Source organism: Vigna umbellata, chromosome 4, assembly GCF_029865625.1.
Source record: "Vigna umbellata cultivar VRB3 chromosome 4, Vumbellata_1.0, whole genome shotgun sequence".
Lineage (NCBI taxonomy): Eukaryota > Viridiplantae > Streptophyta > Magnoliopsida > Fabales > Fabaceae > Vigna > Vigna umbellata.
In genome coordinates, this window is record NC_142168.1 from 10,742,990 (window position 1) to 10,770,139 (window position 27,150).

At 33.4% G+C, this 27,150-nt stretch overlaps 3 protein-coding genes and 1 pseudogene across 3 annotated transcripts; all 4 read right to left on the reverse strand.

Annotated features, from left to right (window-relative positions):
• Nucleotides 1–1,550: 1,550 nt before the first annotated feature.
• On the reverse strand, nt 1,551–2,901 carry LOC124820835 (UDP-glycosyltransferase 83A1 pseudogene; annotated as a pseudogene).
• A 6,322-nt stretch (nt 2,902–9,223) lies between these two features.
• LOC124820840 (UDP-glycosyltransferase 83A1-like) lies at nt 9,224–11,151 on the reverse strand. The gene is made up of 2 exons (XM_047292618.2): nt 10,574–11,151; nt 9,224–10,247 (listed from the first exon to the last, which is right to left on the reverse strand). Exons 1-2 carry the CDS (start codon nt 11,052–11,054, stop codon nt 9,400–9,402), a joined length of 1,329 nt encoding a protein of 442 aa, XP_047148574.2. The 5' UTR covers nt 11,055–11,151; the 3' UTR covers nt 9,224–9,399.
• A 2,709-nt stretch (nt 11,152–13,860) lies between these two features.
• On the reverse strand, nt 13,861–15,784 carry LOC124820841 (UDP-glycosyltransferase 83A1-like). The gene is made up of 2 exons (XM_047292620.2): nt 15,192–15,784; nt 13,861–14,864 (listed from the first exon to the last, which is right to left on the reverse strand). Exons 1-2 carry the CDS (start codon nt 15,670–15,672, stop codon nt 14,017–14,019), a joined length of 1,329 nt encoding a protein of 442 aa, XP_047148576.2. The 5' UTR covers nt 15,673–15,784; the 3' UTR covers nt 13,861–14,016.
• Nucleotides 15,785–17,477: 1,693 nt separating this feature from the next.
• Nucleotides 17,478–26,747, reverse strand: LOC124820960 (UDP-glycosyltransferase 83A1-like). The gene is made up of 4 exons (XM_088113209.1): nt 26,089–26,747; nt 23,516–23,942; nt 23,364; nt 17,478–18,127 (listed from the first exon to the last, which is right to left on the reverse strand). Exons 1-4 carry the CDS (start codon nt 26,567–26,569, stop codon nt 17,708–17,710), a joined length of 1,329 nt encoding a protein of 442 aa, XP_087969335.1. The 5' UTR covers nt 26,570–26,747; the 3' UTR covers nt 17,478–17,707.
• Between the last annotated feature and the right edge of the window lie 403 nt (nt 26,748–27,150).

Here is a 27,150-nt window from a genome sequence, read left to right on the forward strand (position 1 = left end):
AATATTTTCAAGATTGTCAAATATCTAGATAAAATTTATTATTTTCTTAAATTGTTCTTGATTTCATCATCCTAAAACAAATACTGTCATGACAAAATTTTTATCATATATATATACAATGATATAAATTTTATTCATTTAGAATAAAAATTTTGTTAAGGCACATAATTTCAGTGTTTTTTATTTTTTTTATCATGTTAATATTTTCATTTAGAAACAAAAATATTGGCATTTTCACCCCACCATTTATAACATTAACATTTTTTTGTTATATCAAGATAATTTCCATTTAGATCTTCCACAATCTAAAGTTGTTTTTATTTAAAAATAATTTAACGTCAAATTTGATTATTATGTCTTCAAAATTTATTCTTTGTTGACTTTCTTCCTCGTGCCCTCCACAAACACTAGTAGTTGAACTCACTTAACAATAAAAAAACAAAAACAAAAACATGAATAAATAAAAATAATTATATTAATTTGTTTCAAATACAACCTATATCACATAAAATTTCACTTATTCTTTATATATAGAACCGGAAAAAAGGTAATAAGAAATCACTAAGATACTTAAGATACAATAACATCGTAGTTAAATTGATTTTATTAAATTTACAATATCTTTTTCTCTGTTCCTACTTATAATTATTATATTAAATTCTATACTTTCTCATTAATGTGTTGAAAAAGGAATTATTCTTTTTTGCACATAAATTCTCCCTTGATTTAGTTGAACTCCGATCAAACATACTTTTCTCCTTTAGATTGCCGCTTACTTTACTTCTTTTTATTTTCTAATTATGTTGCTGACAAACAGCAAACAGGTCCTGTTCACTAAAAAAAACGTCCTTGCATTGTTATGATATTCAAACTTCAGATTTGTTGTTACTAGTGCATAAGATATAACTTAGAACATTTTTACACATTTACTCTTAAAAACATTTTTTAGGGTACAAGTTATTTTCCCTTATGTTTATATTGAAAAGCTCCTTTTTAGATACTTTGACCATTCTCACATAAATCTTTTTCACTAAGTTTACAATTGACTAATTGCTTGAGATTGCACTCAAAATTTTCAAATATACTTATCAACGTTTTTTTCACTAAGTTTACAATTGACTTATTTCATATTTTCTCCTTTTTCAACTTTTCAAACTTTGTTTCAAGACTCATTTTAGTATCAGCATACCTTCCACACCATATACTAATGCAGACATGAACAACTTTTACCAAGATTTGAAATACATTATGATTTTCTCAGAAATGAAACCAACTTATCTTGATATAGTATTCCAATAAACCAAAAGATTTCAAATATGAACTCATTTTAACAACTCATGGATCATATTTCCAAAAAATTGAGAAACAACAAAGAACACTGTTCTCTGAAACTATTTGATCCCTCACTGGTCTTCTTCTATGCACCCACTATCATTAGGAGTAATATTTATTCTAAAATCATTCCAAACCATATTCACTAATCAGAATATTATTATCAATAGAATAACATTTAACAATTTATAAAGGTTTTGCAGTACATTTAACACCAATCCTTTTATTATTATGGAAATGGGAGTTACCGTTCAATATGTTAAAGATGCTTAAAGACAGCGTAGTTTTTTATTCTAACAGAATGAACATTATTATTATTAACTATATATATATATATCAACCATTTCCAAGCTAAAAAGCAATATTACTCTGCCCAGCTGATGAAGCTTTTCAGATTCTCTGAAGAGTGACCATCTTCTACTACGTTATTCAGGGTCAATTCTTTCAGTTTCAACGACCTTGCTTTTATGCCTTCATCACCAAACAGTTGCTCCACCTTCTTCGTTATCTCTTCCTTCGATACGAATCCATTTTCATCCTTGTCTAATCTCAGTCCAACCTTCCACACATCACAAATATATGACTTGTTCGCAAAATGATCCTTTACTAATGGCCAACACAAGAAAGGGACGCCACTACATATACCTTCAATGCTAGAATTCCAACCGCAGTGACTAACGAAGCAAGCTATGGCAGGGTGGTTCAAAATCTTCTCCTGTGGTGCCCAGTTCAAAATTCTGCCTTTACTTTCGTGGAATTCATCAGAGTATGAGTTGTTTACCCTGTTATTGTCGCAAGAATTCACAACCCAAAGAAAAGGCTTGTTAAGTAAATCAAGTCCAAGAGTCAATTCCTTTAATTGGTTGTGATCAATTACTCCCGAACCACCAAAGGCTACATATATAACAGATTGAGCAATTATTTACAAGTGTGTTTAAAATAACTTGAAGATGTCAAACAATTAAATTTACTTCTTTTCTTTGCTAAAGTTAGAAAATAATTTAAATATTACCAATGTAGAAAGTAGAGAAATTTGACGTTAAGAGAGAAATTTAGAAATATCTGCGGTTGAAAAGCTTTACCATCTGAATCTACGATTCCATCTTGCATCAGCTTTGGGATGCAATCACACGTGGCCAAGGAAAGGGCAGATGCAGGCCAGAAAACAGCTCCTTTAATTCCCAATTTATGGCCAACTTCCAGGGCCCAACCCATATTCACTGTGACAACAATGCAAGTGATGTTATTGTTAACATTCAATGCATTGATATCTTGTATGAGTTTGGGAAGCATATGAGGCATGTGAGTTTTGATTGAGAAAGTAAGTTTCTTGGGGTCCTTTCTGTCATCTTCAGGGTCCAAACCATCTGGGAGCGTCACAAACTTAATCTGGGGTCCCTTTGAATTCTCCAGCCCAGCATCTGCTGTATTTATTCGATTGTGGTTGAACTCTGTATTTAGAAAAGTGATCTTGCAGCCATGTGTGGCAAGAATCTCAGACAATTGCATAAGGGGATTCACATGTCATACGCCTGGATATGGAATCAGTAGAAAGTGAGGGATGCCCATCTACTTCAAAATTGGCTTTCACTGCATCAATTGTTGGTAGATGAAGAGTGTGAGTGAGTGTTGCTTTATTTAAGGCTTGCACATTGCACTTGGTTGTGGTAAAAGATGTAACCTTCAGAAAGTTGTTATTACGTATTTCTGGCAGACTGTACATCTGTGGTCTCAACATTACGCTTTACAAAAAATAATTAATAACACTGTTATCGTTATTATTTATGTAAAGATTATTTAATGTTTCAAACGTGTATGTTTACATTGTAAATCTTTGGCGGAATTTTTTTCTTTTTACTAATATTTATATGGATGGATAACACTAGGATGAAAATACGCACACACTCCAAATAAAATTCGTAGTGGATAGTTATTATCTACAGATATTCATTATCGTAGATATTTACTATCCGCAGGTAACGGGTAGCAAATATATAAATATCTGTTTTTGAATGGGTAGAGTATGGATATTATATTACCCGATCCGCAGGTACCGTTACTCGTAAAAAATAATAAAAAATTTAATTTATATATTTTTTAATTAAATTTAATTAAAAATAAAATAAAATTATATTTTATTAGGTTAAATTTAATTAAAATTAAATTTTAATTTATATTTAATTTATATTATATTATATATATATATATATATAATATGTCATAACCATTAAATTTTCCATCGTAATGGGAAACGGGTGTCTGCAAGAGGAGAACGAGTCTCAGGAAGTGGAAGACAGATGACGGCAGAAGAGTGGACGATCGATTTTTTTGAGGGAGTATATAAGCTAAAATTTCAAAAGTTGGTTCCATTCTCTGCATGCGATCTTCTCCTCCAAATCTTCTGAACTAGTTTCTCCTCCTTCTCTCTAACTTCTCTCTAAAATTATTAGCTTTTCCTCCATTGAACTTCACGGTTTCTTCCATCTGATCATTCATCAGAGTGCACGTAAGGTTGCTGGTGGCAAGGATCCTCCTTTCAACCGATCGTTTAGTGGTTTGAACTGGTAGGTCTTCCTGATTCTAATAAAGTCTAGTTTGTGGCACATGCAAACCAAGTTTCTGTTGCATGTGTTTATCTTCTTCTTCTTCTAAGGTTCTGATCACGTTTCTGGTCTTTTGGGTGGTTTGTTTTACTCAAACACTGAATCTGGGAGGTTGAGTGTTGGTCATGGTGCAAAGTTCGTATTGTGAGTGATCAGTCTGTTAAAAGGTAAGGGAAGCTATTAAATTTAATTATGCATGTGTTGATTTTGTGTATGTATGGAATGAATGGATTGATGATTTGTATATGAGCGTATGACTTATATGATTTCTGGATTTTGGTGGTTCTGTATAAGTCGATAAGGATTCGGCAAAAATTTCGTAGAATAGTTGGGTATTCGGTTTCAACCGTTCGGTTATGGTTAGTGAATAAACTATCAATAGAGTTAGCATTTTGGCCTTACCAGTTTGTAGTCGTTCGTTTTATAGGAAGTGATTAATATATCAAGTGTTGATGGTTATATACTTTTATAATCAGTCTTATTGGATTATGTATTTTAGTTTGTGATAGCATATATATTATTATTAGTAGACTTCGTACTTAGACTAGGCTTAAATTACGTTCGTTTATGATCAGATACAAGTTTATGGGTATTTCAGCTAAAATGTCTTAACGTTTGGTTTCCTTAAAAGTACTAGGTTTGATGAATAGTTTGTATGAGTAATTATAAGTGTTCAGTAGAAGCTCTAGGCGTTCGGTTTTGTAAAATAAGTAAAATACCGTTCGGTCTTACACCAAGGATCAGTAGTTATAAGTGTTCGATATAAGCTCTAAGTGTTTGGTTTTGTCAGATAGTGAAATAGCGTTCGTTCTTGTTTTGAGTATAGTAGAATATCGTTCGTTATTACTTTGAGGATATTGAAATACCGTTCGTTCGAGGATAGTTAAATATGGTTCAGTCTTATATTAAGTATTTGGTTTAATTAGAGTGTTCTATCCTTAAGCTGTGTTCGGCTCATGTCAAAGTCATATCTATTAAATAAACCGTTCGGTTATATTCATAATTAAGTAAAGGTGATGATTGATAAACCAACCACAGAAGTTATAGACATGGAATGATGCATCAAATGTAGCAATAAAAAAATTTTTTGTATGCTTTAATGAATATGTTTGTCTTGAAAATTTATATACCAATCTTTCTGTTTGTTCGTATGGTATAGATGTGATAAGAATAGCAGTATTTGATTGGAGAGTAAGAATATTTTCATATTAAATGTATAAATTATTAACCATGACCACACAATGCTTGAATGATTGAGAACAGTGTACTTTAAATTCAATAAAAAATTACACATATATCATGTTAAAATATTGTAAAAAAAAATGTATTAACATATCATTACCCAATCTACAATGCATCAACTTGTAAGCTTTCTCTTCACTTTCAGACCTATGTCTACAAGAGTCAGTAAAGTTTCTAAGAACATCATGAGCAACCTTTGTATAGAATCAAATGCAGTTTAATAATTTGATCTAAGTCCTAGAATCATAGTTAAGTGAAAGTGATGATTGATAAACCAACCAGAGAAATTATAGGCATGGAATAATGATGAAGGCAGCATAGCAACGCAATTCTTGCATGCTTAAATGAATATGTTTCTCTTGCAAATGTATATACTAATATCTCTGTTTTGTTTTGTATGGTATAGATTCGATAAAACTAGCATTATTTAATTGGAGAGTGGAAATCTTTTTAAAACTAGCATGGACTCTCGCAATGCATCACTTATTGACATTTGCCCATATAAATTAAATTTCTTTTTAAATTTTACCTGATATCTAAATTTTTGAACGCGTCACAGAATTCACCTAATTTATTTACTAACGAGGAACACGACACTCCTCACAGTCGTCATGATAATAGTTAGCGTGTTGAAACACAAAACTGTGTCTGGGAGAGATTTCATGTAGCTGTAATATGTCATCATCCATTCAGCATAAAAACAAAATGTCCTCGTCCAATATTCAATCATCAAAGTAAATTATTATTTGTAATAACCAAACGTAAGCAATGTCAAAATATAATATATATATATATATATATATATATATATATATATATATATATATATTAGTTTGTTAACTTTTTTAACTTTTTTAAGTTGTACTAAATTTTAGTTGACAAATATACTTTTATATATTATAGATTCTAAGTTTTAAGATTAAAAGTAGTCGAATAATTTTAATTTTTTTATTTTAATTTTAAATTTAAAATAAAAATCATTAAAATATCCATGTGTTTAAAGTATGTTTTTTTCTATAAATAAATTTTTTTTGTCAATTTTATATATAAATTGAACGACAGTCTTAGAACTACTTCATACTATTTTTTTATCAATATTATTTGTTTATTTTATTGGAATAGTATTATTATTAGGCTTTTGTAGAGTGGATATAAGGGTCTCCAATTTAACATAATTTAGTGGCATAGTTGACATTTTTCTCAGTTCTGTTATGAAATTTGGAGTGTGAATTTATAGATAGGTGGTAAGATCTTAACATTACTGGAAGACGTCTTCTTGTTGTCGAGAAAGAAAAGATCCACTTACAAAAGAATATCTGACTGTTCAAATCAGTCAGAGAGTTAGAATTGGTTAATTTTTATAGCTCATGCTACCAGGGATAGTGGATTAAACCGGTTAATTTAATTAAATAAAACTACAATTTTTTTTTTCAATCTAACATTTTTTAGTATGTAATCTAAATTCAAAAAGTCCTAAAAATTTGTTTTTTCTCATTTTAGACAATAAATAATGGGTTAAATATGTTTTTGTCTCTTAACTTTTAGTAAAATTTAGAATTAGTCTATTTTCGAAACTTTAAACTAGTTTATTTTTTCATCTTTAGAACTGCGTGAATTTAGTCATTTTAATCAACTTTTGTTAAGTTTAATTGTGGTTTCAAACGTGTTTCTCTATTAACACTGAAGAAAAAAATTGTCAAATATTATAAACAACTCAAATGCTATCATGAAATGTGTTTGACACGTCAAATAAACTTAACAAAATTTGGTTAAAAAGATTACACTAGTAAAAAATGACGTTTTTAACTCGTACATTATGACTCGGTTTTTACTGAACCGAAGCATATCAAAACGCGGTGGCAGTCTCGTAATTTTAAAAGCATTCTATGCCTCGGTTGTTAAGCAACCGGTGTCTAAAAGTAATACTGGTTCGGTTATCAGAGTGAACCGAGGCATAATCCTCACGTAGCAAAGATACGGCCTCAGTTGGCATGGACCCGAGGCATATTCGGCTCTAAATCGGCCTCGGTTGGCATACACCCGAGGCATATTGGGCTTTAAATCACGCTTCCCTGCTCATTTCCCCCGAAAAGCACCTCTCCTCTTCTCTCTTCTCTGCCTCTTCTCTGCGTCTTCTCCGCCTCGCGATATTCCTCCGCGATGTGCGACGACGGTGGACGCAACGGCGGCACCGAGAACGCAGCGGCGGCGAGACTCGGTGGCGACGACGCAGCGGTGACGGAAGGCAGATCTAGGCGAGTCTGGTGGCGGTGAAGCGATCGGCGAAGCTGAGGTTGTTGGCGAAGAACAGAGCGGACGCAGGAGCAGCGGTGCGCTGATTGGTGAGTCTGGTGCGGTGCCCGGTCTGGTTCCGTTGCTCCGGTGCAGCGATCCGTGGACGGACTGCGGCAGAACAACCAGATCTGCGTCGACGGACTGCGGCAGAACAACCAGATCTGTGTCCACGGCAGTGAAGTTGCTGGTGGAGCTAGTAGCGGAGGAAGGGAGCGGGATGGTGGACAAGGCAAGCGGTGGTGGTGCGTCAATGGTGGCGGCGGTGATAGTGGTGGTGGTGGTGGTGGTCAGATTAGGGTTTTTCTACCGTATCTGCTTTGGGTTTTGCATTTGGTTTCAGTAGAGTTTTGGATCAGTAGAGTTTTGCATTTTGTTGAATTGAATCTGAGAATGATTTTTTGAATTTGAGATTTTGTTTTGATTTGTTTTACTTGCTTCTTTTGTACGTTTGTTTGGTCTGGTTTGATCTGGTTTTGAATCTGAGCATGATCAACTTCATTGGAGGTGTTGAAGGTGCTGTTAACTGGCTAAAGAAAAAGGAAAAAAAAGACCCTACTACCTCGGTTCAGCCTCTAACCGAGGCAGTAGAGGCAGAGGAACAATTTCGGTTCTAATAACCGAGACCGAATCGTACCATTTTTTGTCTCGTTTCAGAACTGAGGCATAAAGTCTACCACTTTTTACCTCGTCTGAATATGCCTCGGTTTAGGAACTGGTGCCTATTAGCGAAAATAACCGGTGCCATTTCCTTTAACTGTACTAGTGCTAAATCCATATATTTCTAAAATTGAAGGACTAAATTGGGTCAAAGTTTCGAAGAGAGACTAATTCCAATTTTCATTCAAAGTTCAAAAACATATTTAACCCATAAATAAATCATTCGTCCCAAAAGTCAATGCAACACATTCATCTTAAACCTTAAACTTCAATACGATTCAAAATCATGTTAAACTTCAAATACAATCTAAAATTACAAAAATACAAATTACTATGTAACATCAAATCAATCTTGTATCTTATTCATCTATAATATTAGAGTCTTGAATGGATAAATTCATAACATTTTCATCTCTCAAAGTATCTTCTTTATCTCCATCTATAATAAAAAAATAATGTTAACTAATAATATTGAAAGACCAAGTAATAAATAATTAAATTAATTCCATAGTACTAATATAATGTTATCTGTTAGTTCAAAACCGTGCAACCAACTTTGAATTAAAATAAGTGCCTCAATATTCTTTGGAGAAATGGAAGAGTGATATTTGGTTAGCATCCGAGAACCAAGACTAAAAGCAAACTCACCAGCAATGATAGTGATTAAAATGTTAAGTACATCACAAGGCATCTCAGAGAAGTTTGGATAAGGATCTCGGCGATTCCTACAATAATTCAATACATCCAACTTATAAAAAAAAGTTGGATCAAGATTTTCTTCATCTAAATAAGTATTCAATTTCGACTTTTCAGTGTCATTAACATATTGGCTTAAATAATCACATATTTCTAAGACATTATGAGAAAAATTTAATACGCCATTAATAAGTAAAAAATAAAAAATAAATAAAACAAAACTAGCTTTGTCAAAGGAGAAATTTTAGAATTAAAAGCTTACATCAATCAATACCTCGTCAATGGTAAAAAAAAAAGTAGGTTGCATTGAAGAAAAATCTTTAGATCTTAAAAATATTCTATTCATTTAAATTTAATTTCACATACTTTTAAAACAACTTGTACACGTTATCCTTTGAAACATAAATATTTTATTATAAATTTTTTCTTACAAATAAAAGGATTAATGTTTGAATAACAAAATTTAATTACTTCAAGTACAATAACTATATCAACCACAACAACGTTAACAACAGAAAAATACATGTTCTTTTCCAGTCAGGAGAAAAAGAACTGTTATACAAACGAAGCATCCCTACTTTGCCCAATCCATAAAAAAGTTAAGATTCTTTGATGACTGTCCACCTTCTTGTATGTTATTTATAGTCATCTCCTTCAATTTCAAAGACCTTCCTTTAATATCTTCATCAACAAGAAGTTGATTCACCTTCTTCTTAATCTCTTCCCTTGAAACTATTCCACTTTCATTCTTTTCTAAACCAACTCCAATCTTCCACACATCACAAATATAAGACTTGTTCAGAAATTGATCGGTTGTACATGGCCAACACAAGAAAGGTACACCAGCACATATACCTTCCAGAGTAGAATTCCAACCACAGTGACTAATGAAGCAAGCCAACGAAGGGTGGTTGAGTATCTTCTTCTGAGGGGCCCAACCAACTATTTTACCTTTGCTTCCATGGAAATCATGAGGGTATGCATTCACGTTTTCCTTCTTGTCATTACTGGGACGCACGACCCAAATAAAAGGCCTGTGAAGGAGATCGAGTGCAAGAGCTAATTCTTTAAACTGGTTCGGATCCATCACTGCTAAACTGCCAAAGGAAACATACACAACAGACTGAGGTGGTTGCTCATCTAACCACTCCAAACAGGCTCTGTCTTCTTCCCAGAATGAACTTCTGTTGCTGTTTTCCATCAATGGCCCAATTGGTAGGAACTTTGGTGATATGGAAAATGCTCCCGGCTCAAGATCATAGGTAGTGTTGCAAAGCCACCACTCTCCTACCTTCAAAGTCTGCATCTCTTGCATAAGATGCTCAAAGAAGATCTTATTAAAGCCACGCCATGGAAGGTATGCAGTGTCCATCGTGGGCATATTCGAAGAGAGTTGAATTTCTTGGTTTTTGGTGGGAAGTCCTGTAATGCCAAAACCAAATCTTAAAAACTCTTTTGGGTTTTACTTGCAATTATAATCAACCGAGTAAAAGGAAAATATTAAACTAACTCTTAAAGTTTAATTCTTTGATTTGATTCTAAATCTGTGACATAGTAGCACAGTCTAGATTCGTACTTAACACCAAACTCATGAATAACCAGCACATATCCGCAATTGATAAAGTCAATAAAAAGTTACATTTTGAATAGTGGTATGATAACTCTTAGGCGAGGTAATTTAGATATTTAAGACTTAGGAGAAGCAATTACAATACATAATTAAAAATTCAAAGGAAGGGAATATGTACCTTGAGAATCAATAATGCCATCTTCAATAAGGTTTGGGATGCAGGCAGCAGAAGCCAAGGAAGTTGCAGATGCTGGACAGAGAAGAGCCCCTTTGATTCCCATTTCATTTCCTACTTCCAAAGCCCAACCCATATTTATGGTAACAATTATACATGTTATCTTGTTCTCAACATCGGAGGCATCAATGTCTTGTATGAGCTTTGGAAGCAGAGCAGGCATGGTGCTTTTCATTGAAACAAGAAGTTTGGCCACATCGCTTCTGTCATCTTGAGGGTCCAAACCATCAGGGAGAGTCACCATCTTTACCAGTGCCTCCTCCTTGTTGTCACCACCAGCAGTATTGGCTCGTTTGCTGCTGAACTCTGTGTGGACAAAAGTGACCTTGCAACCATGTTTGGCCAAAAGAAGAGAAAACTGCATGAGGGGGTTCACGTGTCCTTGTATAGGTAATGGTAAACAAAGAAAGTGAGGGATGCCCATTTTAGTGAATCAATAGGTAGAAACAATAGAACAATTGGGAAGATTCGAATCAAGTGTAGGAACGAAATGTGTGTTGTTGTTGTTTGTGTTGTGTATGATGCTTTTGCCTTATATAGAGTTATTAAAATGCATAGAGGCAACTGATGTATCTCGTACAATTCAAAATTGATGGGTTTGAAGAGACATGGTCAACTGATTTTCTGGAATTAGAATAATAATCTTCCTGATGGTTTCTATACAAGAGAGAGAAAGAGTAAAATAAATAATATTTAAGCAGAAGAGATCAAAATAATAATGTTATTGAAAATATTGTCAACAAATTTATGAGAACAATGTAACTTATGTATTAAAAAATGTCCAGGTTAAATTTATAATATATATCAGTTAAATTCTTGAATTTAATTGAGAAATAGAAAATTGAAATTAAAATTTTCTTTCGTTATGAGAAAAGGAACATTTTCAGAAAAAAGAATGAAAATCAAATATAAATCATTTAAACTTTTGAATTAATATTTTTCATAATCTTAATTAATATTGTTTTGTTATTTACTTTAATTTTAAAATGAATTCGTTTGTGTATACTTTTATGCGTGTGTGTCGCAATGCGTCACTTATGATGTTAGTAAAAGATATAATTACATAGATTAATATGTCAACATTCATTGAACAAGATGTCCTCATGCAAAATTCAAACACGAAAGTATTATTTGTAAACGTCAGCAATGTCGTAAAACAAAATATATTATTAAAACTACAAAAACTAAGTTATAAGTTAATAGTTGACAAGGTTGCTCTTAATCGACAAACTTTTAGTTTATAAATTTGTAAGTGATAACCTAATTTGTTATATTAAAGTGTTTAGTAGAATTAACGAATAATCAGTTGCTAACTGTAAAATATTATAAAAAGATATAATTACATAGATTTTATTATATAAATTATATTTAAAAAACAAGTAAAACTTTATTTAAAAGTTTATTATTTCTATTTATTTTTTAAAAGGTTGTATATATTTTTTTATTTGAATAAATCATTCATCCAACCTTAATTTTAGGAATTAAATATTTGTATTTATCAATATAAACTACTCTTATATTAAACGTATAATTTTGGTATATCATCAATACAATATTGATTATTTATATAATATCTCATTTTACTAGTCTAAAACTACTAAAATAAGTGCTACAATGACTAACAAGAAACTTAAGACTTCTAAAATTGAAGACTTATACCTAGGAAACTAAAACCTAATTCTATTGTTGCTTCACCCTCACATCACGCTAGATCAACTCAAAGGGCATTCTTCATAAACTCACACTATTTAAGGTGATCATAGCAAAAGAGAAAACAAGTACGAACAAACAACATAAGAAGGGTTAGCGAATATTATAAAAGAAAAATTATTCATACAATTATAAAACTTTATACAATATAATTCATTTTCAAATCAAATCAAATCTCAACATATATATGATTTCTATACTCGATCAATCCGAATATATGTATTGATGTCAGACTAAAGCAAGTTTTTGCACTTGTAGTGGTGGAATAGCTGCCCCCCAAGCTACCACACAAGGCTATTCCGTTTATCGTCTATGAACAAAGAACAATAGGCCACAGACTAGGACCTCCTACGAGACTTGATTATTCTAATAATAAAAGGTTTTAATATAAATAGTTGTGTGAGGAACGAGTTTCATTATTTTAAAACACATAATCTCTCTAGAAACCACTTTTCTAGTGTTCTCTAAATCTGTTTGAAAATCAAAGACCGTCCGAGTGATCATTGTGGCGAGATCTTGAAATCTAACTGATCAGTTTTTACAAAAGAGTAAATTGATTTATGCTATTTTTCCTTAGTTTGTTTTCTTCTCCTTTACATGTGTATCATCTATGGTTGCATGTATCATCTGAGTATTCTATAAGATTATCTGCTAATCAGTGATCCTAATGGTGTATCATGATCGTGTTTCTGTGATTAGTAGGAACATATAGGAATTTTTGTATACGGTTTAATCTTCTGTCAGGTAAGGAATTCTAATATTCACTTTAATTTTCATATAAGAAGCATGAATTTGTGTTTGTCAGGTAAGGAATTCCAATATTCACTTTAATTTTCATATAAGAAGCATGAATTTGTGTTTGATAGATAGTGGAATGTATGCTTGGTCGAATATGAAATTAATTGAAATGTTTGTTGAGTGATGTATATTAATGAGTGAATAATTGTCTATTGATGAATATTTTGGTGTATGCTTTTGATGTGATAATGGTATGAACTTTGGATGTTGTTGTGTTTAAGTTAAATAGGTACAAATCTGATGTAGAGTTGAAAGTAGGAAAAGAAGAGTATTATCGGAATGGTTTTTAGTTGAAATTAAGGTTTTTATAGGTGAATTTCTAGAGAAAGGACTTTGAAAAGATAACTAGTGTTTGAGGTATGTTTTCATATCATTTTAAACTTGTCTAGAACCTTAGTTAAACATAATTTTGATGTTAATTTGGGAAGTGATAAATAGATAGAAGTGTAGGTTGAGTTTTATGTAGTTTTGGTCCACTTTAGGGGTTTTAACAACTCACAATCTAAATGAGAAGGTTTGTGATAAAAGTAAAGGTTTAGAGTCTATTTTTGAGTCAATTATAACTTGTTTAAATCCTTAGTTTGCAAATTCCTGAGCTATAAAGTATAGAATTGGTTCTAGAGGTTTTTGAGCGTTTGTTTAGCACATCTTGTTTCTAATCAAATGAGCAATGTGATACTCCATTTTCATCTATTAAACTTGTTTTGGTACCAATACTAGTGTTAAAGAACCCAAATTCATCATTTTGTTCAACTAGGATAACTATCTCAACTACTTCAAGTGCGATAACTATATCAACTACAATAACGTTAACAAAAGAAAAATACATGTTCTTTTTCAGTGAGGAGAAAAAGAATTGTTATACAAAGGAAGCATCCCTACTTTGCCCAATCCATAAAGAAGCTGAGATTCTTTGATGACTGTCCACCTTCTTCTATGTTATTTATGGTCATCTCTTTCAATTTCAAAGACCTTCCTTTAATGTCCTCATCAACCAGAAGTTGATCCACCTTCTTCCTTATCTCTTCCCTTGAAATAATTCCAGTTTCATTCTTTTCTAAGCCAACTCCAATCTTCCACACATCACAAATATAAGACTTGTTCAGAAATTGATCAGTTGCACATGGCCAGCACAAGAAAGGTACACCAGCACATATACCTTCCAGAGTAGAATTCCAACCACAGTGACTAATGAAGCAAGCCAATGAAGGGTGGTTCAGTATCTTCTTCTGAGGGGCCCAACCAACTATTTTACCTTTGCTTCCATGGAAATCATGAGGGTATGCATTAACGTTTTCCTTCTTGTCATTACTGGGACGCACGACCCAAATAAAAGGCCTGTGAAGGAGATCGAGTGCAAGAGCTAATTCTTTAAACTGGTTCGGATCCATCACTGCTAAACTGCCAAAGGAAACATAAACAACAGAATGAGGTGGTTGCTCATCTAACCACTCCAAACAGGCTCTGTCTTCTTCCCAGAATGAACTTCTGTTGCTGTTTTCCATCAATGGCCCAATTGGTAGGAACTTTGGTGATATGGAAAATGCTCCCGGCTCAAGATCATAGGTAGTGTTGCAAAGCCACCACTCTCCTACCTTCAAAGTCTGCATCTCTTGCATAAGATGCTCAAAGAAGATCTTATTAAAGCCACGCCATGGAAGGTATGCAGTGTCCATCGTGGGCATATTCGAAGAGAGTTGAATTTCTTGGTTTTTGGTGGGAAGTCCTGTAATGCCAAAACCAAATCTTAAAAACTCTTTTGGGTTTTACTTGCAATTATAATCAACCGAGTAAACGTCAAATATTAAACTAACTCTTAAAGTTTAATTCTGTGATTTGATTCTAAATCTCTGACATAGTAGCACACTCTAGATTCGTACTTAACACCAAACTCATGAATAACCAGCACAAATCCGCAATTGACAAAGTCAATAAAAAGTTACATTTTGAATAGTGGTATGATAAATCATCGGCGAGGTTAATTTAGATATTTAAGACTTGGGAGAAGCAATTACAATACATAATTAAAAATTCAAAGGAAGGGAATATGTACCTTGAGAATCAATAATGCCATCTTCAATCAGGTTTGGGATGCAGGCAACAGAAGCCAAGGAAGTTGCAGATGGTGGACTGAGAAGAGCCCCTTTGATTCCCATTTTATTTCCTACTTCCAAAGCCCAACCCATATTGATGGTAACAATTATACATGTTATCTTGTTCTCAACATCGGAGGCATCAATGTCTTGTATGAGCTTTGGAAGCAGAGCAGGCATGGTGCTTTTCATTGAGAAAAGAAGTTTGGCCACATCGCTTCTGTCATCTTGAGGGTCCAAACCATCAGGGAGAGTCACCATCTCTACCAGTGCCTCCTCCATGTTGTCACCACCTGCTGTATTGGCTCGTCTGTGGCTGAACTCTGTGTGGACAAAAGTGACCTTGCAACCATGTTTGGCCAAAAGAAGAGAAAACTGCATGAGGGGGTTCACATGTCCTTGAACTGGAAATGGTAAACAAAGAAAGTGAGGGATGCCCATTTTGGTGAATCAATAGGTAGAAACAACAGAACAATTGGGAAGACTCGAATCAAGTGTAGGAACGAAATGTTTGGTGTTGTTGTTTGTATGTATGATGCTTTTGCTTTATATATGGTTATTAAAATGCATACAAGCAACTGATGTATCTCGTACTAGTCAAAGTTGGTGGGTTTGAAGAGACATGGTCAACTGTTTTTCTGGAATTGGAATAATAATCTTTCTAATGGTTTCTATATTATTGTTTTGTTATTTACTTTAACTTTAAAATGAACTCTTTGTGACTTTTATGCTTGTCTCGCAATGTGTCACTTATGACGTTTTGTCCTTAGAATTTAAAACACTTTTTGAAAGTTTACAAGAGTTTTAATTTTTGGAACAAGTTAGAGAATCACGTAATGTATTGATTAATGATGAGTAATAGGTGGCGTGTTGACACAAAACTGTGTTCGGGAGAAATTTCATGTAGCTGTGATTAATATGTCAACATTCATTCAACAAGATGTACTCAAAATCCAAACACCAGAGTAAATTATTATTTGTAAACGTGACCAATGTCGTCAAAGAAAATATATTAAAACTACATAAACTAGTTATAAGTTAATAGTTGACAAGGTTGCTCTTAATTTGACAAACTTTTATATTATGTATGCGGATATTTTTACCGAAGTAGAAAAAATTGTTTGGAATTTATGGATATAGGCATTTCTTTTTTTACAGAAATAGATAAGTCGTGAAGAGTCTAGATGACTTTATATGAAGAATTTGTGTACATCCTGCACGACTTCGCCTCTAACATATGAAAAAAAGTGAAGTCGTGCACCTTCCTAATGGTTTCAGGCTTTGATAATTGATTATCAGACCTTATAATCGATTATATTATGACAAAATCGTGCAAGAGAGCACGACTTCAGTCCTAATCGATTACATCATGTATATAATCGATTACATGAAGTACAAATGGAGAAAAACTCTCTACTAATTGATTACGGTTTGCTGATAATCAATTATATAAAGTGTAAATCGAGAAAAACCTAATAATCAATTACGACCAGAGGCTTTAAGTGTTAAAACAAAAAGTTTTTATGCTTCTTGGTGGTCTATCTTATTTATGGTTCTTGATTACATTTACATACTTGTTCAACATGCATGTATTTTTTTTCTTTATTTATTTTAATGACATTGCTTGATAATGCTGATTAGATCATTATTTTATACTAAAGATAAATTGAAATGATCATTATTTTAGACTAAAATCAAATTAAAACCATAAATCAAAATTCATAAATAAAATTTACACTATTTTATTAACTGATGAAGGATTACAAAAAGCTAACATTAAAGAAAAAATTATTAACAATATGGATATATCGCCCTTAGTGCCTCAACATTCTTTGACACAAGGGAAGAAAGGTATTTGGTTAGCACCCAAGAACCAAGATTAAAGGCAGAGTGACTAGCATTGATAATGATTGGAATGCTAAATATGTCACAAGTCATCTTGGATATGTTTAAATACGTCACAAGTCATCTTGGATATGCTTGAATAAGAATCTCCAAGATTTCTTCAATTACTCAATATATCTAATTAATAAAAAAAATTGGATCAAGATTCTCTTCAACTAAATAAAGATTTAATTCAGACTTTTCACTGTTATTAATATGTTGACTTAAATAATCACGTGTTTATGAGAAATACTTAGTATGTCATTGATAAGTAAGAAATAAAAAATAGACAAAAACTTACCTCAAATGCATTAATAACTAGCTCATCATTCTTAAAAGAAATAAGTTGCATTGGAGAGAAATCTTTAAAACGTGTAGTATTTGACTCATTTAAATTTAATTAAACATATTCTTCAAACAACTTATATATATTATCTTTTAAAACATAAATATTTTTTTCACAAATAAAACTATTAATCTTTGAATAACAAAATCGGATTACTTCAAACACAGTATTAATAACGTTAACAACAGAAAAATACATGTTCTTTTTCAGTGAGAGAAAAAGAATTGTTATACAAAGGAAGCATCCCTACTTTGCCCAATCCATAAAGAAGTTGAGATTCTTTGATGACTGTCCACCTTCTTGTATGTTATTTATAGTCATCTCCTTCAATTTCAAAGACCTTCCTTTAATGTCTTCATCAACCAGAAGTTGATCCACCTTCTTCTTAATCTCTTCCCTTGAAACTATTCCACTTTCATTCTTTTCTAAACCAACTCCAATCTTCCACACATCACAAATATAAGACTTGTTCAGAAATTGATCAGTTGTACATGGCCAACACAAGAAAGGTACACCAGCACATATACCTTCCAGAGTAGAATTCCAACCGCAGTGACTAATGAAGCAAGCCAATGAAGGGTGGTTCAGTATCTTCTTCTGAGGTGCCCAACCAACTATTTTACCTTTACTTCCATGGAAATCATGAGGGTATGTATTAACGTTTTCCTTCTTATTAAGAATCAGTTATTAGATTCATAAATACAAAATGAACCGAAGTTCATTTTGGGGCTTTGTTTAATGTTTTCTGTTTTAGGTCTTTATTGTTTTCTGTTCATCAGAGCTCTATATATAGAGCTCTGTTTTCTGTTTTTTGATTATTCTGTATTCTGTTTTACAATCTATGAAAAGTAATAACACTTTGATACACAGAAAGAAATGGGAATCAAGAAAGGATATGTTTTACTTACTTGTCTCTTTGCCCTGATCATTTTCTCCTCCTACACCACTGCCATCTGAAGCCTCTAAGGCTGCCGGACCACCGTGGGATCGCCACTCTCTGAGACGGAACTCTCTGGAAGCTCTCCGTTCTCTCTCCTGACTTGTGAAGAAGCGCTGGCCACGTCTGCAGTAGCCATTCATCTGATGGCTTTAATCCTGCCATGGGCCGCCCAATATTGGGCTTCATCACAGTGCACATCACTTTGGGCCTCAGTTTAATATGGTACCAGAGCAGGTCTTGGACCTGTTCTGCCACTGATTCCGCTGCACTTTCTTCTTCTTCTTGATCTTTCTTTGGTTCTTTGAAATTTTCTTGCTAACTATGGAAAAACTGGACCAGACCAATAACCCAGTCAGCCCCTACTACTTACACCCAGGGGAGAACCCAGGCACCTCCCTCATATCTCAGGTCTTGAATGAAACCAACTATACTTCTTGGAGTAGAAACATGAGAAGGGCTCTCTTATCCAAGAACAAACTAAAATTCATAGATGGAGGCATCACAAGACCCAAAAGAAGTGACAGTTTGTTTGATTCTTGGGAAAGAAACAACATGATGGTGCTATCTTGGATCATTAAAACCCTATCACCTCAAATAGCTGAGAGTGTGATATACGTAGAGAATGCACAAGAATTGTGGGAAGAATTGAAGGAAAGATTTTCTAAAGGAGATCACTTCAAATTCTCAGACTTACTCCAAGAAATTCACTCCATCAAGCAAGGTGAAAGGACTGTGACCCAGTATTTTACAGATTTGAAAATCTTGTGGGAAGAACTTGAATTTCTAAGACCTATTCCCATTTGCAGTTGCAAAATTCCATGCAAATGTGATCTGTCCAAAGCATCACAGAAATACAGGGACATGGAGCATGTCATATGTTTCCTAAAGGGCCTAAATGAATGCTATGATACTGTTAAAACCTAGATATTGCTTATGGAGCCTCTACCCAACATTAATCGTGTGTTTTCCCTCATCATACAACAAGAAAGACAAGGGAAAAATGATTCTAATCAGAATGACAGCAAGGTTCTTGCTAGTACCACTGAAAAGCAAAATCAATGGAAGAACAATCAAGGTTGGAAGACTTATGGACGTGGAAATCCTCCCAGAAATCAAGGAAGAGGGAGAGGGAGAAACCCCAACTACGGAAAACAGTGTTCCTACTGTCATAAGATGAACCACACCATTGATGAGTGTTATTCCAAGCATGGATACCCACCTTGGTACAAAAAGAATGACAACAGTAGTGAAAACAGCACTGGACAGAGTGAATGGGGGGCAGCTAATGTCTGTTCAACATCTACTGGAGTGCAGACAGGTCAGCAAAATATCACTCAAAATTCTTTCACTCATGAACAGATGCAAAAGATACTGCAAATGCTGGAGAAAGTTGACACCCCATCTCACAGCATCAGTCAAATCCAGAAAGACAACACAGAAAATGCACCAGGTATATTTTCATGGATCATAGACACAGGGGCAACAAATCATGTAACCCATGATAAAAACCAGTTTACAACTTTCTATAAAATCAATCCTATATCAGTGAAATTACCCAATAGTTCTATTGTCACTGCTCACTATGCTGGAACCATACATTTCTCTAAAGAATTTGTGATTTTTAACGTTTTATATATACCAGAATTCACCTTTAATCTCATATCTGTTCAAAGTCTTACTAGGGATATAAATTGTACACTAACTTTCTCTTCTAAGATGTGTGAAATTCAGGACAACTCAACATTGAAGATGATTGGGTATGCTAGTGTGTGCAAGGGACTCTACCATTTACAATCTTTTGGAAGGAATTTAGCTCCTAGTTTTGCTTTTTCGTATGAACATGACAATGTAAATATTTGGCACTTTAGACTTGGTCATCCTGGACATAAAACTCTTGATAAGATGTGTAAAGTTTTCCCTTATATTCAGACTGCTAGTAATAATGACGCTTGTGATATCTGTCACTTTGCCAAACAGCACAAATTGCCTTTTCCTAAAAGCACTTCTTTATCTGATGACTGTTTTGACATGATTCACTGTGACATTTGGGGTCCCATATCTACCCCCTCTGTACATGGTCATAGATATTTTTTTAACTGTTGTTGATGACTACAGTAGGCATACTTGGATTTTTCTTATGCATAATAAGGGCCAAACTAGAGAGCTGCTGCAGAGCTTTATTGCTAAGGTTAAGACACAACATAATAAGGCTATTAAAGTGATAAGAACCGATAATGGACCTGAATTTAATTGCTCTAGTGTCTATAATTCGTATGGAATTGAACATCAAAGAAGTTGTGTTGAGACTCCACAACAAAATTCTGTTGTGGAGAGGAAACACCAACATATATTGAATGTAACCCGCAGCTTGATCTTCCAATCTAATATCCCTCACATATATTGGTCCTATGCTCTATCCCAAGCTGTTTATCTGATCAATAGACTTCCCTCTCCTATCATTAAAGACAAAACCCCTTACGAACTCTTACAGGGTAAATCACCCACCTATCTTGACTTAAAGATTTTTGGTTGCCTATGTTTTGCATCTACCTTAGAAGGTAACAGAAGTAAGCTTGATCCTAGAGCTAGAAAGGGTATTTTTCTAGGATACAAGAGTGGGATAAAAGGATATATAGTCCTTGACATTAATAGTAGAGAAATATTCATAAGTAGGAATGTTATCTTCTATGAAAATATTTTCCCATATAAAAACAAACAAGCAGGAAGCAGTAATCATGATAAAGATAAAAGAGACATATTTTTTCTTGGTGACATTACTTGTAGCCATGAACAAAGTTCTACTGAGAATGAGAGATCTACTGAAGAGGAAGCTGCCACCGATAATGACAATCCTATAGACCAAGAACTTGAGAATGCACAGAGGAAATCCAGCAGAATGAGAAGGACTCCAGAATACTTAAAAGATTACATACAACAAAGTGATCACTCTCCATCAACTCAACTGTGTGCCAAAAATGGTTTGATTACTCCCTATCCCATTAAAAATTTTCTGTCTTATAAATCTCTTTCAAATAAGCATTTGAAATACACTCTTGCTGTGACTGTGAATAAAGAGCCCAATTCCTATGAAGAAGCTAAGAACAGCCCTGAATGGGTTGATGCTATGAGGAAAGAAATACATGCTCTACAGATGAATAAAACCTGGTATTTGACCCAACTTCCTCCAGGAAAGAGATCTATCGGATGCAGATGGGTCTATAAGGTGAAACATAAGGCTGATGGCACAGTTGAGAGATATAAAGCCAGATTGGTAGCCAAAGGCTACACTCAACAAGAGGGAATAGATTTTTTGGATACTTTTTCCCCAGTTGCTAAACTCACCTCTGTTAGACTGTTGTTGGCCCTTGCAGCCTCTAAAGGCTGGTTCCTACATCAACTTGATGTGGACAATGCCTTCCTTCATGGAGATTTGAATGAAGATGTTTATATGGATCTTCCTCCAGGATTAAATGTTGACAATAAAGGGCTGGTCTGTAAACTAACCAAATCCTTATATGGGCTGAAACAAGCTAGCAGACAGTGGTTTGACAAGCTTTCATCATTTCTTATTTCTTCAGGATATACCCAATCTAAATCCGACCATTCCCTATTTGTTAAAAGAACCCTTTCGGATTTCACAGCCTTACTTATATATGTTGATGACATTGTCTTGACAGGGAATTCAATGAAAGAAATCAATCTCATGAAAACTCTTTTGGATAATCAATTTCAGATTAAAGATTTAGGAGAACTCAAGTATTTCCTTGGATTTGAAGTGGCTAGATCGAAGAAAGGGATACACTTGTGCCAAAGGAAATATGCCTTGGATATCCTAGAAGAAACAGGAATGCTAGGGAGTAAACCTAGTTCTACACCTTATTTGAGCAATACTAGCAGTCTGTACAAAAAGGAGGATTATATGGAGAACCCTAGTGATTATAGGAAATTAATAGGAAAATTATTCTATCTTACTAACACTAGGCCTGATTTATGCTTCACTGTCAATCTTTTAAGTCAGTTCATGCAGGAACCAACTAAGCACCACTATCAAGCCTTACAACACGTACTTAGGTATGTCAAATCAAGTCCAGCTGAAGGACTTTTCTTTGCTGCTGATTCTAATCCTCAGATAAAGGGATTCAGTGATTCAGATTGGGCCACATGTCCTAATACAAGAAGGTCTACTACTGGATACTGCATTTTCTTAGGCAACTCTCTTATCTCATGGAGGTCAAAGAAACAGAGTACGGTGTCAAGGTCTTCCACGGAGGCTGAATACAGGGCTCTTGCAGCTACAGTGTGTGAGATGCAGTGGTTACACTATCTTCTTCAAGATTTGCACATTGAGCCAACAGCTACTGCTGTCCTCTATTGTGATAACAACTCAGCAAGGCATATTGCTCACAATCAAAGCTATCATGAGCGAACCAAGCACATAGAGTTGGATTGTCACGTTGTTCGTGAGAAAATACAAGCCAAGCTCCTACATTTACTTCCCATTCGATCAGAAGGGCAACTTGCAGATGTATTTACTAAATTTCCTCACCGGACTAGGTTCAAATCTATTATTCCCAAGCTTGGAATGATGAATATCCATCATCCAGCTTGAGGGGAGGCTATTAAGAATCAGTTATTAGATTCATAAATACAAAATGAACCGAAGTTCATTTTGGGGCTTTGTTTAATATTTTCTGTTTTAGGTCTTTATTGTTTTCTGTTCATCAGAGCTCTATATATAGAGCTCTGTTTTCTGTTTTCTGTTTTCTGATTATTCTGTATTCTGTTTTACAATCAATGAAAAGTAATAACACTTTGATACACAGAAAGAAATGGGAATCAAGAAAGGATATGTTTTACTTACTTGTCTCTTTGCCCTGATCATTTTCTCCTCCTGCACCACTGCCATCTGAAGCCTCTAAGGCTGCCGGACCACCGTGGGATCGCCACTCTCTGAGACGGAACTCTCTGGAAGCTCTCCATTCTCTCTCCTGACTTGTGAAGAAGCGCTGGCCACGTCTGCAGTAGCCATTCATCTGATGGCTTTAATCCTGCCATGGGCCGCCCAATATTGAGCTTCATCACAGTGCACATCACTTTGGGCCTCAGTTTAATACTTCTTGTCATTACTGGGACGCACGACCCAAATAAAAGGTCTGTGAAAGAGATCGAGTGCAAGAGCTAATTCTTTAAACTGGTTGGGTTCAATTACTGCTAAACTGCCAAAGGAAACATACACAACAGACTGAGGTGGTTGCTCATCTAACCACTCCAAACAGGCTCTGTCTTCTTCCCAGAATGAACTTCTGTTGCTGTTTTCCGTCAATGGCCCAATTGGTAGGAACTTCGGTGATATGGAAAATGCTGCCGGTTCAAGATCATAGGTAGTGTTGCAAAGCCACCACTCTCCTAACTTCAAAGTTTGCATCTCTTGCATAAAATGCTCAAAGAAGATCTTATTAAAGCCACGCCATGGAAAGTATGCAGTGTCCATCATGGGCATATTCGAAGAGAGTTGAATTTCTTGGTTTTCGGTGGGAAGTCCTGTAATGCCAAAACCAAATCTTAAAAACTCTTTTGGGTTTTACTTGCAATTATAATCAACCGAGTAAACGTCAAATATTAAACTAACTCTTAAAGTTTAATTCTGTGATTTGATTCTAAATCTCTGACATAGTAGCACACTCTAGATTTGTACTTAACACCATACTCATGAATAACCAGCACATATCCGTAATTGACAAAGTCAATAAAAAGTTACATTTTGAATACTGGTATGATAACTCTTCGGCGAGGTTAATTCAAATATTTAACACATGGGAGAAGCAATTACAATACATAATTAAAAATTGATTTAATCACTCAGAAATCCTTTCTGATTACTTTTCTCAAATCGTTCAGTCACTTATTCTTATTCTTTTGTTTTAATTGAGTTTTATTTTTAAAAAATTGAAAAAATTAGGTAATTGTTAATTTCATACTAACACAATTAAGAGATAGACGTCAGACCTCAGACGTGACTTTTTTGAACTTTTTAATTATTTTATTTTTACTTTTTTTATAAAAATTGAAATAAAAAATTATCACATGTCAAGCTCATATTGTGTAACGTGACAATAACAGAATGTTCTGACATTAATAGTTTTACATGTCATTATCTCAATTTGGTTTCTATATTTTTATTTTGTCCCTTTTTGGTTAATGTATCTTTATTTTTTCTTAATTTATTCCTAATTCCTTGAAATTGAAACAAAATTTAATTTTTATATAAATCTTTACAAATAGTTTTATTAAAATTGATATTTTTATTTAATATTTTTAACAAGATTAAGTTTATTTAAATTTATATTTAGTTACTTATATAAATGTTAATTAATAACATGCAATTTCATTTTCTTAAAATAGAAAACTAGATCATGGAAAGGAAGTATCTTTAATTACTGTTCTTACGAAAATTTTCTTTAAATTTTTATTTGAAAAATTGAAATTTCAACATAGAATTTCATTTTTACATCAATAAACAAATTAATGACATGGAAATTAATTTTTTTAAAATAAAAATTAGAGAAAACTACATGAAAATAATGTAACTGGTTTTTTAAAAAATATAATTAACATTTATATAATTAATTAAATATAAATATAAATAAATTTAATCTTGTTAAAAATATTTAATAAAAATACCAATTTTAATAAAAATATTTATAAATATTTATATACAAATTAATTTTTTTTCAATTTGAGGAAAGATAAAATTGTTTAATTATTAATAAAATATAAGAACTAAATTGACACAATAAAAATACGAGAAACAAATTGAGATTAATACAATGACACGTTGTCTTATAATGACATGTGACACTATCAATGTCACTTCACACTGTCATTGTCACATGACACAAAGTCAGCTTGATACATGTCACTTTTTTTTATTTTTAAAAAATTAAAATTAAAATTAAAATAATTAAAGAAATATTTAAAAACTTCAAAAAAACTACAAACCAACATGTGACACCCTATTTAACGGTGTTCGTATGGAGTACAGATGCCAAAAAAATCTGTGCCTACAAGTATCTGCGGATAAAATATACAACAGATAGTTAGGATAATTATTACCCAAGTAACTTGTAGCGGGTATTTTAGTATCTGCTTCTAAACGGATCATATGCGAGTATTGTAGTATCTCATATGCAGCTACTTCTTATCCACAAAAAATAATAATAATTTAACTTATAGTTTTAAAAATAAATTTAATTAAAAATAAAATTAATTTATATTTTATTAGGTTGAATTTAATAAATTAAATTTTAATTTATATTTAATTTTATTTATATTATACTTTTTTGTAATTTTATTAAAATTTTATTTTAAAAATGTATGAAATATATTTTTTAAAATATTTGTGAACATTAGCGTGTGTCCGCGGGTTTTAAAATACCCACATGTATTTTTTAAGCGGTCGCGCACGGGTAGCGCGAGTTGATAGTCAGATTTTAACTTTGTGGTCGAGTTGTAAGTAAACATTATCCATGTTCTACCTGATCTGTTGTCAGAACTAACCATAACTACTTAATTGTTTCAATTTTTCAAGAACTCAACTAAAAAAAATAAGTGAAAGAATTATTTAAGAAAAACCATCGTAACCAAAAACTTATTAAACCATAAAAATTCAAAGGAAGGGAATAAGTACCATGAGAATCAATAATGCCATCTTGAATAAGGTTTGGGATGCAGGCAGCAAAAGCCAAGGAAGTTGCAGATGGTGGACTGAGAAGAGCCCCTTTGATTCCCATTTTATTTCCTACTTCCAAAGCCCAACCCATATGTATGGTAACAATTATACATGTTATCTTGTTCTCAACATCGGAGGCATCAATGTCTTGTATGAGCTTTGGAAGCAGAGCAGGCATGGAGCTTTTCATTGAAAAAAGAAGTTTGGCCACATCGTTTCTGTCATCCTGAGGGTCCAAACCATCAGGGAGAGTCACCACCTCTACCAGTGCCTCCTCCATGTTGTCACCACCTGCTGTATTGGCTCGTCTGTGGCTGAACTCTGTGTGGACAAAAGTGACCTTGCAACCATGTTTGGCCAAAAGAAGAGAAAACTGCATTAGGGGGTTCACATGTCCTTGAATTGGACATGGTAAACAAAGAAAGTGAGGGATGCCCATTTTGGTGAATCAATAGGTAGAAACAACAGAACAATTGGGAAGACTCGAATCAAGTGTAGGAACGAAATGTTTGGTGTTGTTGTTTGTATGTATGATGCTTTTGCTTTATATATGGTTATTAAAATGCATACAAGCAACTGATGTATCTCGTACTAGTCAAAGTTAGTGGGTTTGAAGAGACATGGTCAACTGTTTTTCTGGAATTAGAATAATAATCTTTCTAATGGTTTCTATAATATTGTTTTGTTATTTACTTTAACTTTAAAATGAACTCATTTGTGACTTTTATGCTTGTCTCGCAATGTGTCACTAATGACGTTTGTCCGTAGAATTTAAAATACTTTTTGAAATTTTACAAGAGTTTCAATTTTGAACAAATTAGAGAATCACGTAATGTATTGATTAATGAGTGATGATGGGTAATAGGTGGCGTGTTAATTAACACAAAACTGTGTTTGGGAGAAATTTCATGTAGCTGTAATTAATATATATGTCAACATTCATTCAATAAAATGTTCTCATCCAAAATTCAAACACCAATGTAAATTATTATTTGTAAAAGCCAGTAATGTCGTAAAAGA